The sequence below is a fragment of the Eleutherodactylus coqui genome, chromosome 6, assembly GCF_035609145.1.
Source record: "Eleutherodactylus coqui strain aEleCoq1 chromosome 6, aEleCoq1.hap1, whole genome shotgun sequence".
Lineage (NCBI taxonomy): Eukaryota > Metazoa > Chordata > Amphibia > Anura > Eleutherodactylidae > Eleutherodactylus > Eleutherodactylus coqui.
In genome coordinates, this window is record NC_089842.1 from 172377760 (window position 1) to 172391438 (window position 13679).

Below are 13679 nucleotides of genomic sequence, written 5' to 3' on the forward strand. Positions count from 1 at the left end.
CTTGTATTTGAGTGTCCCAGCCAAATGTGGGGCTTCTGACCCAAACTCACAACCATGGATTCCTATAATGCTCTAAGTTTGGGGCATTAAACTAGCTGTATGAGCAGGATACTGGTATTTAATATGCTTCTATGAAACTGCCCTAGTGGCGCGTTCATACATAACAGCCACAGGGCAGCCGCAACATGGTCATAAACTCCACTGAAATGCGTTTTTATCACTGATTGGTGCGGTTTTCAAATTGATAATGGTGGCAGGTTTTGTTTGCCTACCCCACCATACAGCCATTAACAATTTGAATACTGTACCATTTTGCAGTAAAACTGCGCAACTTTTGCCCACACTGTGGCTTTTACGGGTGATCTCACGCTTCACAGGATATGTCGTAAATGCTATTGCGGTTATTCTCACCTATTGGATAAATGAGGTTCCATCCATGTCTGTACACAAGTACACTCACCTTTCCATTGAAATGGATGGAGAATTCAGTGAACAGGTCAGGTGGTATTTGCAGCTACAGTAGAACCCCCTATAATTTTCGCAGCAGGGCCCCAGGCACAAGTCACACGGACTTTACAACGCAGAATGTGGCATATGGGACACAGGCCTGAAGGAATGTGTTTTTGTTAACCTTGGTGGTTTAGAAATGAGCAGAGAAGAAATACATTTGGACACCAGTTATGTGTTAACCTTTGAAAAAAATACATTGGCTTCATGAATCCGGTCTTTTCAGCATAAGACGATGTAACTTGGTGTAGATGATAGAATAACCACACAAACATGTAAAAGAAACTCTGGTTTACTACAATTCAAATGAACAAGTTATAAAAGAAATATTATACATTATACACATTTTGGTCAGACACTTTTTGAAAAGTGTCCAAGTATTTACAGAGGAAGCGATGACTCCTTTCACGTCGCCTGTTAGATTTACTATCGGACATAAAAAACAAAGTGGATGCAATGATGTAGAGGTAATGTGGAGAGGACGACATCGGTACGTGCAGTATAAGAAAAGGAGAAACCATGACCAACAGAAAGAAAAGTCCAACAGCAGCTATTATTGTGTTACTTGGTCAGAAACTAGTGTTTGCCACTGAACATGCAGAAACAGTACGAATGGATTAATACAAAGGCACGTGGAGGGGTGCGGAGGAATAAATGGGGTATCCAAGAGGTGGGTCTGCAGCCTGCACGGTTAGGTTTCGGAGTAGCACGGGGTGGGCTTGTATACTGTAGCGTTCTTCATCATCATTGGTGGCATACAACAATTCCCAGGACAGATTTGCCCACTGCCCTCGCACCGCTTCTGCATTTAGTTTTCCGATCTGCACCAGCTGCTCCTGTAAGGTGAGCACCCTGCCAGTGTATACACCCTGCATGCAACATAAATACAATTACTGACAAGTCATAGGGAAGAACTGGATATACATGAAATCCCAGCAAGGAGACAGACCTGGTAAAGTGATGCCAATTAGCTCAGTAATTGTGGGCTGAGCGTACGGGCATGTGAGCAGCCTGATAATTAACACGTAACTGCTGGAAATCTACGGGTGTGTTCACGCAGCGGAATTCACCACCGAATTTTCAGTATAAATTCCGCCTCCACAAACCGAGGCATAATCCACGTCTTTCTGCCGCGGGTCCACGTGTGGATGAAGACTTGTCAATGGGCAAAATCTGTGTGCGGAATTCTGACACGGAAATTGCTTTTTTACATCAAGAAGTAACATGTCTCTTCATGACGCAGAAACACGTCGGAAATACTGCATGCAGATTTTGCCCACTAAATCTGCACACTGTTCCATGGCAGAAAAATGCAGATTTTGCAGCTTTTTTCACGCAGCATTGTAGGAGTGAAAGGATCGCAAATGAGATTGAAACCATTGAAAATCAGTGGCTTTATAATCCCGCGTTTTCACTCACTTTTGCACTGCGTGATTTTCTCGCCAGTGTGAAGCAATTTTCATTTGTGTACAATGCGTTTTTAAGATAAAAATGCACAATTTGTATCCGATTTACATCCATTTTTCACATGGGCGAGTCAGATATCGGGCCGTAAAACATGGCTCCATATTGCTCTTGCCAACGTGCGATTCTCCCACGGATGCGAGGTGTTTTTGTATCAAAAATGTCTCACATCACTTCATGGAAGTAGCCATCTTCCGGCTCGGCGAAGGATCGCACAGTGTTTCCCATCTTTTTAAATAGTAAACCTCGCATCGCAATTGCACACGGTTCGATGCTTGGCTAGCTCCATTGAAAACAATGGGCGATGTTATGCGAGGGAACGCCCAAAGATAGGACATGTCGCATTTATTTTTCCGCATCGTTGTGCTATGTTGGGGGAATTTTTTGTAAAAAATCACACGTGTATGACCCTATTCAAAAGAATGGGGTTCATATGCGTGAGATTTGTGCGTCTGGCATCGCACAGATCTCACCCGATTTTCTCGGCCGTGTCAAACCGGCTTTACATGAGGATTTTCTAGGAAAGGATATGTAAAAGGTGGCGTCTGAATACTTGTTCACATCTGGCAGGAAATGCTGCATCCGAAAATGCTGTTCCATGCAACTGAATGGATTTTTTTAGTAGCATGTTAATGCATGCATCCCATTCAGATGTGTAGAACAATCAAAAAAACCTTTGGCTCAAGTCTGCGGAATGTAAATTCAAATATGCTCAGAAAATGTTCTAACTAATGTAGTGATGTAAAACGCCCGGAGCCAATGTACATAATATTTCTGTATAAATACTGCCTTGGAAAACATAAAGATGAAAGTAGGATTTCTATTCTCAAGCTTCTTGGAATCCTGATTGGACGGACTGCACACTTTCAAGTATAAGTGTCCGAGCTGCAGTACCGTACAGCGCCCATGGACAAGGGTGGTGCTATTTCTGTTTTTTACTGACGTACAACCTGTGAGCACTTTCTCATGCCACGTTCAGAATGCTGTATATCTAGTGACTAAAACGGTACTGAATGATACATTTCCAAATAGACAATTTTATATTACTGTTTCCCAAACTGTGGTTCTCCAGCTGTGGGAAAACTACAATTCCCAGCATGCAGAAAATTGTATGAAAGTTGTAATTTCATCACAACTAAACAGCCACTGATTGGGGAACACTACTTTATCCCTTAAGAAAAGCTGATTGGGGAAATATTAAAAGGCTGATCATGATCTTGAAATATTTGGTAATTGAATAAATCCATTAATGGTTTGTCTTGGACTCTGGGTGTTTTTTCTATTGATGACCCATCCTCAGGATAAGTCGTCAATAGATGATCGGCAAGGGTCTGCTGCTCGGGATCCCTGCAATTAGCTTATTCCTGCTGCCACTGTCAGCATGGGCAGCGCTAGAAGCAGACTGTGCTGTCCATAGTACAGTGGCTTGGGTTGGTATTGCAGGCACAGCTACTATTGAATTCACTGGGAGCCGTGTCTGCAGTAGCAAACCGGGTCACTGCGATGTTCTCAGACCTACATATCTGCTTCCAACAATGACCCAGCAATAAGCTAATTGGTGAGGATCCCAAGCAGTCCACCCTTGACGATCATCTACTAATGACCTATCAAAAAATCCCAAACAACCACTTTAAGGTTCTTGTTCCCACTTGCATTTAGTGATTTCATCTCTCTGGGGTTTTTTTCCAACGAAACTACATAGTTTATAACACTATTTGTTTCGTCACCAATACCAAAGCCCAGAAGGATCCCATCGCAGTCAGTGTGTTCTGCTTGGATTTGCCGGTACTGTATAGGTTTAGCAACAGATGTGATATAGCGGTCATGACACTGCCACATTTATGAAGCTTTAGCTACAAGATTGGGGCCATACAACCATATTAAATTCTGCTTTACAGTCTTATAGTTACTTATTCTGTAAGTGTGCCAACAGTCTGTGAAGGCAATGATCAGATGAAGCCGTCCTGGTAGCACGATGTCCCTGGTCCTCATCTAGTGCAATAAACGTAACGGTAAAGCCTTGTAAAACTATAAATGTAGTAAGTAGGTGAAATGGCCATTGCACAATATGGGTCAGAAGCCGAGAACTCTGGAACATGGAGTATTAGGATCCCATTTTAACTAGATTTTTATTGTTATTGCCAGGACTCATCATGCTTTAGCTTTAACCCCTTAAGCACCAGGGTGTTTTGGTCCTCGAAGACCAGACCCTTTTTAGGAATTTTACCCATGTGGCGGTTTTACTGCTCTATTTTATTTCTTCAGCTACCAAAATTATTTTTGCTGCATTTTTTTCCATGACATATACGGCTATTTTTTATACCTTTTTTCACTGACTTCCCCCCCCCCCCATTTTTTTGTTTTATTAGGGGTAAAAAAAAAACATTTTTTAAAATGTATAATTTAATTTTTAAATAAGTATACTTACGCTAAAACAAAGTACATCAATGGGTTCCTTATTTGGTTTGGGGCGTTTTGATATACAATTTGTATAGTTTTGTATTACAGGGTGCATACGACAACGGTTTTGGTTAGCATTGGCGGTGGGTATTTTCCATATATATATAATTTTAATTTTATTCTGTAATTTTTTTATTGTGACTATTCTTTTTTGTAACTTCTATATCCCCCCTGACATCACATAAGACCTCTGGGGGTCATTCACATAGTCTTCTTTTTTTTTTTTTCCTCCCTCTTTTTTACTGTAGCTGGGGCATCCACTGGGGCCCTAGTTATAGAGGATAACATCCTCATGCAGTGACAGTAGTCACTAGCAGCTAATGTGGGTCTGCTTGGGCCCTGCAGCTCTGCTGTGACAGGGAACACCCAGCGGTCATGTGATCGCGTAACACTTTAGCTTTCTCCTTTCACTACATAGCGCTCTTTGAGTGCTATGTAGCCTGCAAGAGAGAAGGCAGAAGCAGTTAAAAACCGCTTCTGCCTTCTTCTCAGGGTCCTCGACCCAACCTGCTCCTTAAACATTGCAGGAGCTTTAATCCCGCAACATATTTTTGGTATTGGCCGGGATTAAAGCCCAGGACCAAGCTCTATAAATTTACTGTGCGTGGTACTTAAAGGGTTAACATATCTCTACATGAGCAAATTCAATAAAAGTTGCTGAAAGAGGAAAAAGAATCTTAGTTTTTAGGTGTATCATGTTTGCTTTTGTTGCATTAGTGATTCAACGTTTACCTCCGATCTCAGACAAAATGTAGGCAGATTTTACTGTATCTCTCTTCCATAGAGGTTTAAGGCCCACTTACACCAGCCGATGATCGCTTAAAAAAATAAATAAATAAAAAAAACAATCGGCGATCGTTTTAGCGATCATTGGCGTGTCTAAACGCACACCCATTGTGCGCTTTTCGGGCACTGCTAGCTGATCGGTAAATTCAGTCCAACCTAAAATTCGTCAGTCTTAGAAGATCTCCACGGGGAGTGCTCATAGCATTGTTTCCCCAGGAGAACAAAGGACCTGACTGCAGATAATAGCCTTGGGCTATTAACTGTGTTCAGGGAAGGCTTCATTTGCACACCTAATTGGTACTTAAGTAGCTGAGTAGCTACTTAGTAGTTTATGCAAAATGATCGCTCAAAGCTTTTACTCAAACTGTTTGAGCGATCATCTGCCCGTGTAAACCAGCCTTTAGACTTTGGCAGAAGTTCCTCCTCATTCTCAGATAGCATCGTCTCCACCACTTTGCTGTAGTCATCAAGTGTGGGTCATAGCATGGATTGTCGCCGATCACTGGTGACATATCCCAACCATATGCCACCAATGTCTATCCCGGAATACGTTGGCGCTATACAAATAAGATTATTATCTCTTCTAACAGTTATTTCACTAGAGCCATTAAGCTTTGAGTATAGGTCAGGGCCTGTTCATATCAGTGTTCGAAACCTCCATCACTGAATTCCATAGGAAAAAAAACGGGATGAAATAGCACTGCAGCAGCACTATTTCATCCTGTTAAATACTGGACATCAGAACAGAAACTGAACGGATCCCATTATAGTCAATTGGGTTCATTTGATGCTGTTCAGTTCCATCATGTGATGGTTTCTTTCGGCCAATGGCAGCAGTTTTCCTGCTCCCATAAGAGACAGTAAAACGGAACTCTAAAGCCCTTACGTGAACAAGCCTTTATATGCATGTTAATTTTGCTGCAGCTAAATACTATGATGTCTTACCATGTTCGGATCGTGACCCAAGGAAAAAAGATATGGTTTCTCTTGAAGAACTGCCTGCTGCCACTCCGAGTCTGACACCAGGCCAATGTACCAATCATTATCATACTCTTCCAGATAATTGAGCAGCTCTTTGAAATCTTCCGCAGGTCCCAGACTTGATTTATCAACCATAAGTTTGAAGGTATACCTACAAGATAAAGTCAGAGACTGGGCATAGTTAACAATTTATAAGCACAAGACACTGTTTTTTTTCGTCTTTGAGAAACCCATCACAATATCACTGATAATATCTGCTGTGAAGCAACCAGTTGTGTAGCTCGTCACTCCAGCCTGGGTACTGTGAACCTACCCAATTCACATGGCCAAGACTCTTACAACAATCTTGTGTCCTGCAGTTAATGGGGTAGATTTAGGACAACTGTCATCTAGGAAAACGGACACCAATCACAGAACAACGTTTATTGCAGAACACGAAATGTAAGTTACTGTATGATTGGTTGCTATGGACAAGGAAGACCATTTTTCTTTATGACTGTTATACATCTTCCCCATTAACTGCAGGACACAGAGTGTGGTCAGAGTGCTGGTCATGTGACCCAAAAGCTAGAAGAAAAGTGCAGAATACACAGCCTGGAGTACACGAGCTACAGAACTGAATGTCACAGCAGAGGCCAGTATTGTCATGGATTTCTCATAGAAATATAAAACGGAGTGCTGCTTTAAGCTTGTATTCATCAGTTAGTTACATTTATTTCTGGGTATACAAGTAATGTAATTCTGAGTCAGACTCCTAATAGGGAAACTTCCTCCCTAGGAATAATATGCATAATTCACTGAATAACCAGGCATATGTGCTAGCAAGGAAAATAGTGACTGTAAACATGGGAGTTATAGTAGTGGCGTCACATGCACATAGCATTTCCAGGGGAAAAATAAAGAAAACTTTAAAAAAAAGTGCTGAAAACTTGACAATGGAGGACAACAAAATTCACTTCTATTTATTTGCAATTCTCTAGGGGAAATTCTCCTAAGGTAAGGTGCACACTAGCATATTTTCAGGCCATGTGCTGGACTGTATAATTCCACAGACAGCACGCAGCCCAATTATAGCCTATCATGCCCCAGAATGTGATGTGCCCATGTATGTCAGCCAGCACACAGACATCTGTCCCTATACTGTCTGATGCGAGTTGCACCTAGCCTTAGGCCTCCTTCCCACGAACGGATTTACGCCGCGTAAATTCGCGGCAAAAATCCGCTGCGTGGCCCCCTGCTATTAGGTTCTATTGAACCTAATAGCACAATGCTCACGATGCGTAATTCCACCGCGGAATTACGCACCGTGATTTCTCCCGTCCTCACCCGCAGCATGCTCTATTTGCTGCGGGTGAGGACGGGCTGTACGCGTTGACGGCTTCCATTGCAGTCAATGGAAGCCGTCCGTTCGCGCTATCTCCCGCTGTAACCAGCGGGAGATAGCGTGAAAAAACGCTTCCCCACCTACCGCCGCAGCGTCATTTGACGCGGCCGGCGCGTCACGTGACACTGCCGGCCGCGTCACGTGACGCGGTGGGCGTGTCACACGACGCGACGGCGGTGGGCGGGGAAGCGTTTTCACGCTATCTCCCGCAGGTAAGTATAGGGGCTCTGGGGGGCGCCGTGACGGGCTTCACTGCGTAATATTACGCGGCGGAGCCCGTCACGCTCGTGGGAAGGAGGCCTTATACTGAAACTGGAGAGTATGAATGAAGAGTCAGCTATAGCTCTGGGCTAGGCACATATGGAATGCTAATGCCCCATTTACAAAGCACGACTATTGTTTAAATGAGCACTTGAGCGAGTGACGTCACCGCTAGTTGTTTGCGCTTTTGCAGAACATTTAGATAGGCAGATCATCGCTGGAAGTCGCTCACTTCTCGCTCAGCGCGTCACATCCTATGTTTAGGCGTAACGAGAAGTGAGCGATCCCAGCGATGATTTTTATGCAGGCTGAAACTGAGCAACAAAAAAAAAAAATGAATAGTGCAGGATGGCTTCGCGTTTAGACATAACGCTCGCGCATTTCCGTTTTTTTTTTAAATGAATTTTGAATGACAGTCGTTACGTATAAAAGGCCCTTTAGTCTTTTCCACATCTTTATGACAACTGCATAGTAGGCTATGGGCACAGGGGAATCTATTACTATACTATTATTTTTGCGACTCCGATGTCAGATTCTTATTGGGTTGAAAGTTGCAATCGACATCATTGACAACTAAGGATAGGTCCTCATTAAAACATTCCAGAATACCTCTTAAACCAGAATAGAGGACTGAGCAAGCAGAATTCAGATTTTTTATAAGGCTATATTCACACAGGCAAACGCGATTTTGGTCAGTGAAAATCTGATGCGATTTTTAATGAAATTTTCAAGCGCGTTTTTCTCTGCTCTGCACTACCTGGTTCTTGTTTTCATGTGGTCCCCATACTAACCTGTATTAAAAATGCATCACATTCGCAAAAAAGTTAAAAAAAAAATCGCATGCGATTGCGATGCATGTTTATTATAGACAGAAAATAAAGGGGGGATTTTTTTTTTCTTAAGGAGAATCACACAGAAATAGGACACGCAGCAACTTTTGTAACTTGGACCTTCAGTCCGAAAGAAAAATCACTTGTGTGAATCAACCTACTCAAATTAACGGATTAGTTTACCATGCGAGTTCTGTCCATCTCTGACCGCACGAGAAAGTGAATACACCCCAAGTGTAAGTTCACTAGCAATTTTTGATGGGTAGAAAAAAAAAGCAGGGGAGGAGCTACCTGAATAGGTGAGTGATTTGGATAAATACAGGTAGAGTAACATGCTGAAGATGTGATTCTTCTCTCTCGTTAGGATGAAGGGTCGTGGAAAAGACCTAGTTGTTCAGGTGCGGCAAACCCAATGATCGTCACACTGGCAGGTGAGACTATTCTGATGGATTAGTGAAGAGAAAATTGTAATGGGTGTAGGTGTGGCTGACCAAAATATAAAGTTCAGTACAAGAAGTAAGCTCAGCATCTCCGTTTTATTTTAAGCCAGCATAAAAAGACGCATTTCGGGGCAATGCCCCTTCCTCAGTTATAGCTGGCAATATGCCTTGTGTTAGCTCTGCCTGGTACACCATGCACATACCAATAGCCAATACAAGGTGTATCCCCAGCTATAACTGAGGAAGGGGCGTTGCCCCAAAACGCATCTTTTTATGCTGCTATAAAATAAAACAGAGCTGCTGAGCTTACTTCTTGTATTGTACTGAACTTTAGATTTTGGTCCGCTGTGCCTACACCCATCACATTTTTCTCTTCACTAATGTTTATGATAGGAAACCTTTGAAACTGCAGTAATCCGGCTATTTTACCATGATTCACCCTGATAACTGGAAGTTGCCATGTAGCCTGAGCTGAAGGAAATGATGGCCCCTTTCTTCTACTACATTAGGTTGTAAAACACCAATGAAAATCTTGTCTAAGACAGTAGAGCTACATGTATGCTCACATCAATGTATGCCTGTGTGAGACATTCACAGATGTCCTACCAAGATCTATGCAATAACACAAGAAGAATTCGCATTTACATCACTGCAGCAATTTTCTGTACAGTACTAAAAGGACTGCGGGAAAGAAATATAGATGTGAGTATCTCCTGGTCACCACGTGAGGTTTCCACCCATTCTAATGCACCAAAATTAAGCCTGTCTCATGAAGAGAATGTAGCGGTATTGAGTGTATCACTCCATGGTTGGGGGATTGGCCACCTGTCCCCCCCACGCCTCTCCTCCAGGTCAACATAGACCGTCATGTTATTGGCACACCAGTGACGTTTGGCACAGGTGGCCAACTCCCAAATGGTGCGTGATACAGTCAATGCCGTCGCTATAGGCAACATTCTCTTCGTGATAGACTATAGTTGTATAGAGTCTCATCACATTTACCCATAATACCTTGATACATAGTTGCCATGAACTTCAGATAAACGCACCGTAGAAATGGCACTTTGCATTTCTTCCTTACCTAAATGCCTTCAGTGCAAGTTGAAACAGTTCTGGATTTCCAGTTAGCCAATCTAATGACACCGACCAAGGTATGCCACCTAAATATGCTCTAAACAGCCAAGCAGAGCTAGGAGAAGAGTTTTCCATACCGAAAAAAGCAAAATAAATAGAGGTCAGTCCTTTAATGTATTGTTCTTTTAACGCTCTGTCCCGAATTCCTTCTTCAAGTAAAACAGAAGGTTTTCCATTTACATGTTGAAAATCTAACTGAGTCAGAACGAATTCATACCAATCGGATGGGAACATCTGCTTCATCTCGCTCAGTTTCAAACCCATTAAGGAACCTAAAATCCAGTTCTGAGGTAAAGTGAGAAACTTAGAGTAAGAGGAATTCAATTCCACCATTTTGAAACGTTCAACGTGAGTTGTGTTTCCTTTGTCAATAGCGGGAAGACCAAATCCCACCACCGAGTAAAGTTTGTCCACTGCTACATCTTGCTCTACGTAGGAGTCCACATGTACTGTGTGCACACTGCCGGGGATGGAGAATCCGTCAGCACATGCAGCCACAGCTGGTTTGACTCCAGTTTTCTTTGGATGGGGAAGAATTTCAAATATGTCATCATCAGACCAGTCGTCAGCCACTTCACCACTGTAACTTTCTATGTCTTTTGATGATTCGTTGTATTCTGCTTGACGTGTATCTAGGGATCCTTGGCGTTTTTCCGTAACATCCTCCTTTTGTTCTGCTTCGGTGGTTTCTTGTGCTCTTGACTTTTTGTAGCAAGTCTGTATAAGAACCCATAGAAGCACTTTAATGAAATCTTCTTTGAATTGTTTCAAGTTCTCATGCGAATCGATTATACCAGACAAGACGTTCCTAGCATCAGAATACACTCTGACTGGAACGACAGTACATGGCGTTAAGACATTCCCAAAATGGTTATTCAGGTTCAGTCGACCAGAATGTTCTGCTTGTTCAAATGCCATTTCAAATACTTCATCTACTCTCCGAGCTTCAGCTGTATGGCAGGAGGTCTCCTGTAGCTCCAGACCCTATGACGACAGGAAAAGGAATGGAAATGTTAATTATTACAAGAAATTTGTGGTTTAGAGAACCTCTGTTGTGTCCTTGCAGTGTGCGATAAGTCCAATTATAATCAATGTCTGCACCTTTGCTTGAGGAGTGATATATCAGGGGTTATATGCGTATTCTTACTCATCTTTAGGTTATATACATAATCTTTCTGTCTTGCTCCCAGCAATCATCTTTCAGTGTATACTGTGGTACTACAATAGGGGTTCAGATACACTGCAATATTACACTAATAGTGGGGAACTTCCCAAACATGCCTTCATCTAGGAATCAATATTCAGCAGTGCTGGTTGCTTAGATGGTTACAGGGGCATTCAAAAGGAGCCATCTCATAAAGACTATCCCTGTCCATATGCTCTTTTGGGACCTATGGATATCATACAGGGGGTCCGTCTGCTTGGCACGTCTGTCTATGACCAAGATCAGAAAGACACTCTGTACAAGCAGTAGACTTGAGCCATCCTTGTATTACAAAGATGGCAATTCATCTGAATGGCCAACAAACGCCACTGATCTAAAGTCTTAGGACACTATGAACTCTTACGGTTTAAGGGGTAAAACATTCAAGAAGAAAACAGATATTTGATTAAAACTAAATAAAATATTTTATTTATTCATAGAGTATAAGCAGCAAAACAAAAACATTTCAAACCTAAAGATCTTGAATTGCAAACAACCAAACTTTCTTTTCATCAAAAGAAACCACCTTTAGCCTTTGATACACTTTTGATTACTCTAGACATCCTATTGACGAGATTTTGTAAGATGGTTGGTTTTAATTGCTTTCATGAGGCTTGTAATATATTCCAGAGGCTTACTTAACAGGTTGGACACAGTTTTCTTACTTTATGGTCGAGTTCTTCCCACAGAAGAGGTCCATATAGCAACCTTATTCACCAGCATAGCGGAAGTCCAGCTGTGTACAGTCCACGAGACACCCACTACCATAATGGAACGTGCCGCAACGTGTACAGAGGCGCCTTGCCCTTAATATGGTAGGCCTCTACCACCTCTGAGCGGCTTAAAAGGAGATCTCAGAGTTCCAGAGCCGAAACAGCGATTGTGAGATTGTACATCAGAGGTGATCTCATGTAGCCTGGCGCCAAAAGGTCTTGAGTTAGCAAGAGCATGGTATGACCATACTGGAAGGCCATGTGTCATGTCAGACACGGAGTCTAGTAGCAACATATTTGCACCTTAGGAGAAGAAAAAGCGTGTCTAGAAGGGGCAATGAGGACGAAGATGTTGTAACATTGAGTAGTTCTGGATATATACAATGTCATGTAGAACTACCATCACTCCCCCATACAGGGGATGCATAAGGAGGATGACCTTCATAGTTATGGTCATGAGGGAACTGAGACTCCCAGGCCTACTACTACGTCTCTTTCAGAAGTGGTCAATGAGATAGCCTAGTTTTCGCTATAAACTGGTCATGTTCTACACCAAGGTATGAGACATACAGCACTACTATTACTCCTCCTATGGAAGGAGGTAATGTGGTGGAGGAGAGTAGTTACGATTGAGCGGCTATTGGGGTCCTGAGACCCACAGTCCTACCAGATCTTTGAGCGCACATATAGTCCTCTCCCTAAGAGTTAAGGCAAAAACAGAAACAAAACCCTTATGCAGGGTAATTTTATTGTGGACTGGCTGGAGATCCTCTCAGAAAACACTCATTACTTCCCCTTATTATTCCTCCAGTAGGGTGAGGGTAGAGTGCACTTTAACAAGCAGAGTTACTAGCCACTGGGTAGAGCTTACCCCAACCAGAGCTGTTCTATGGAGTGACAGAAGTTGCTGAACTGAGTGGATCCCAGTTGTTTCAACACCTGCAGCATAGCACCACCACAAGTCCCACCATGCTATCTGAGGTGTGGATGTAGTCGGACGTGAACGGGAGCCCTGTCCATACAGAGTGGCTTTGCTCAGATCTGTAGACGAGTAGAAGCAGGTACCTACATAAAAGGTCCCCGAGTGCCAGAGGAGTGCGGCGCCCTAAGAAAAGGTTAGGGCAATGGGTTCTTGCAGAAGGGACACTCTACACTCGCCCCCCATTCAATCTGCCTACACCTTCATCCACCCCTGAAAAAAGCAACAAGCAAAATGTATGTTGAGGCTCTGTGTTGGCCGAATGTGGTGACCGTGCTTATTTGCACTGGATTTATATGTTATTTACATTTCTATCCATTGATTATGATATATAACTGATATATGTGTTTTGGTAACCAGCCTTCAGACATACCTACATTATGGACATTGTATCCTTTATTCCAAATTTATGTATGTAGTTTTAACTCTGTGTTATTAACTAAAGTATTTTGCTTTTACACTACCTGCTTTTTTGTCCTGTGTGTGGATTTTATTTGGTGCTATATACTGCTAATGGGGATGAAAAGAGTAGGGAC

At 42.6% G+C, this 13679-nt stretch overlaps 1 protein-coding gene and 1 long non-coding RNA gene across 4 annotated transcripts in view; one reads left to right on the plus strand and one right to left on the minus strand.

The window, feature by feature from the left end:
* Positions 1 to 783: 783 nt before the first annotated feature.
* The window catches only part of PCNX4 (pecanex 4), a 54468-nt gene continuing 41572 nt past the window's right edge, over positions 784 to 13679 (minus strand). For all 3 annotated transcript variants that reach the window (XM_066608213.1, XM_066608215.1, XM_066608214.1), the window contains exons 10-12: positions 10195 to 11231; positions 6163 to 6349; positions 784 to 1376 (exon numbers count right to left, since the gene is read on the minus strand). In XM_066608213.1, the coding sequence (XP_066464310.1) occupies positions 1125 to 1376; positions 6163 to 6349; positions 10195 to 11231 (1476 nt within the window). In that variant the 3' untranslated portion in view covers positions 784 to 1124. The remainder of the gene's footprint in view (positions 1377 to 6162; positions 6350 to 10194; positions 11232 to 13679) is intronic.
* LOC136632925 (uncharacterized) lies at positions 7767 to 13606 on the plus strand. The gene is made up of 3 exons (XR_010793204.1): positions 7767 to 8909; positions 9038 to 9104; positions 10622 to 13606. It is a non-coding gene; the product is annotated as an uncharacterized lncRNA (long non-coding RNA).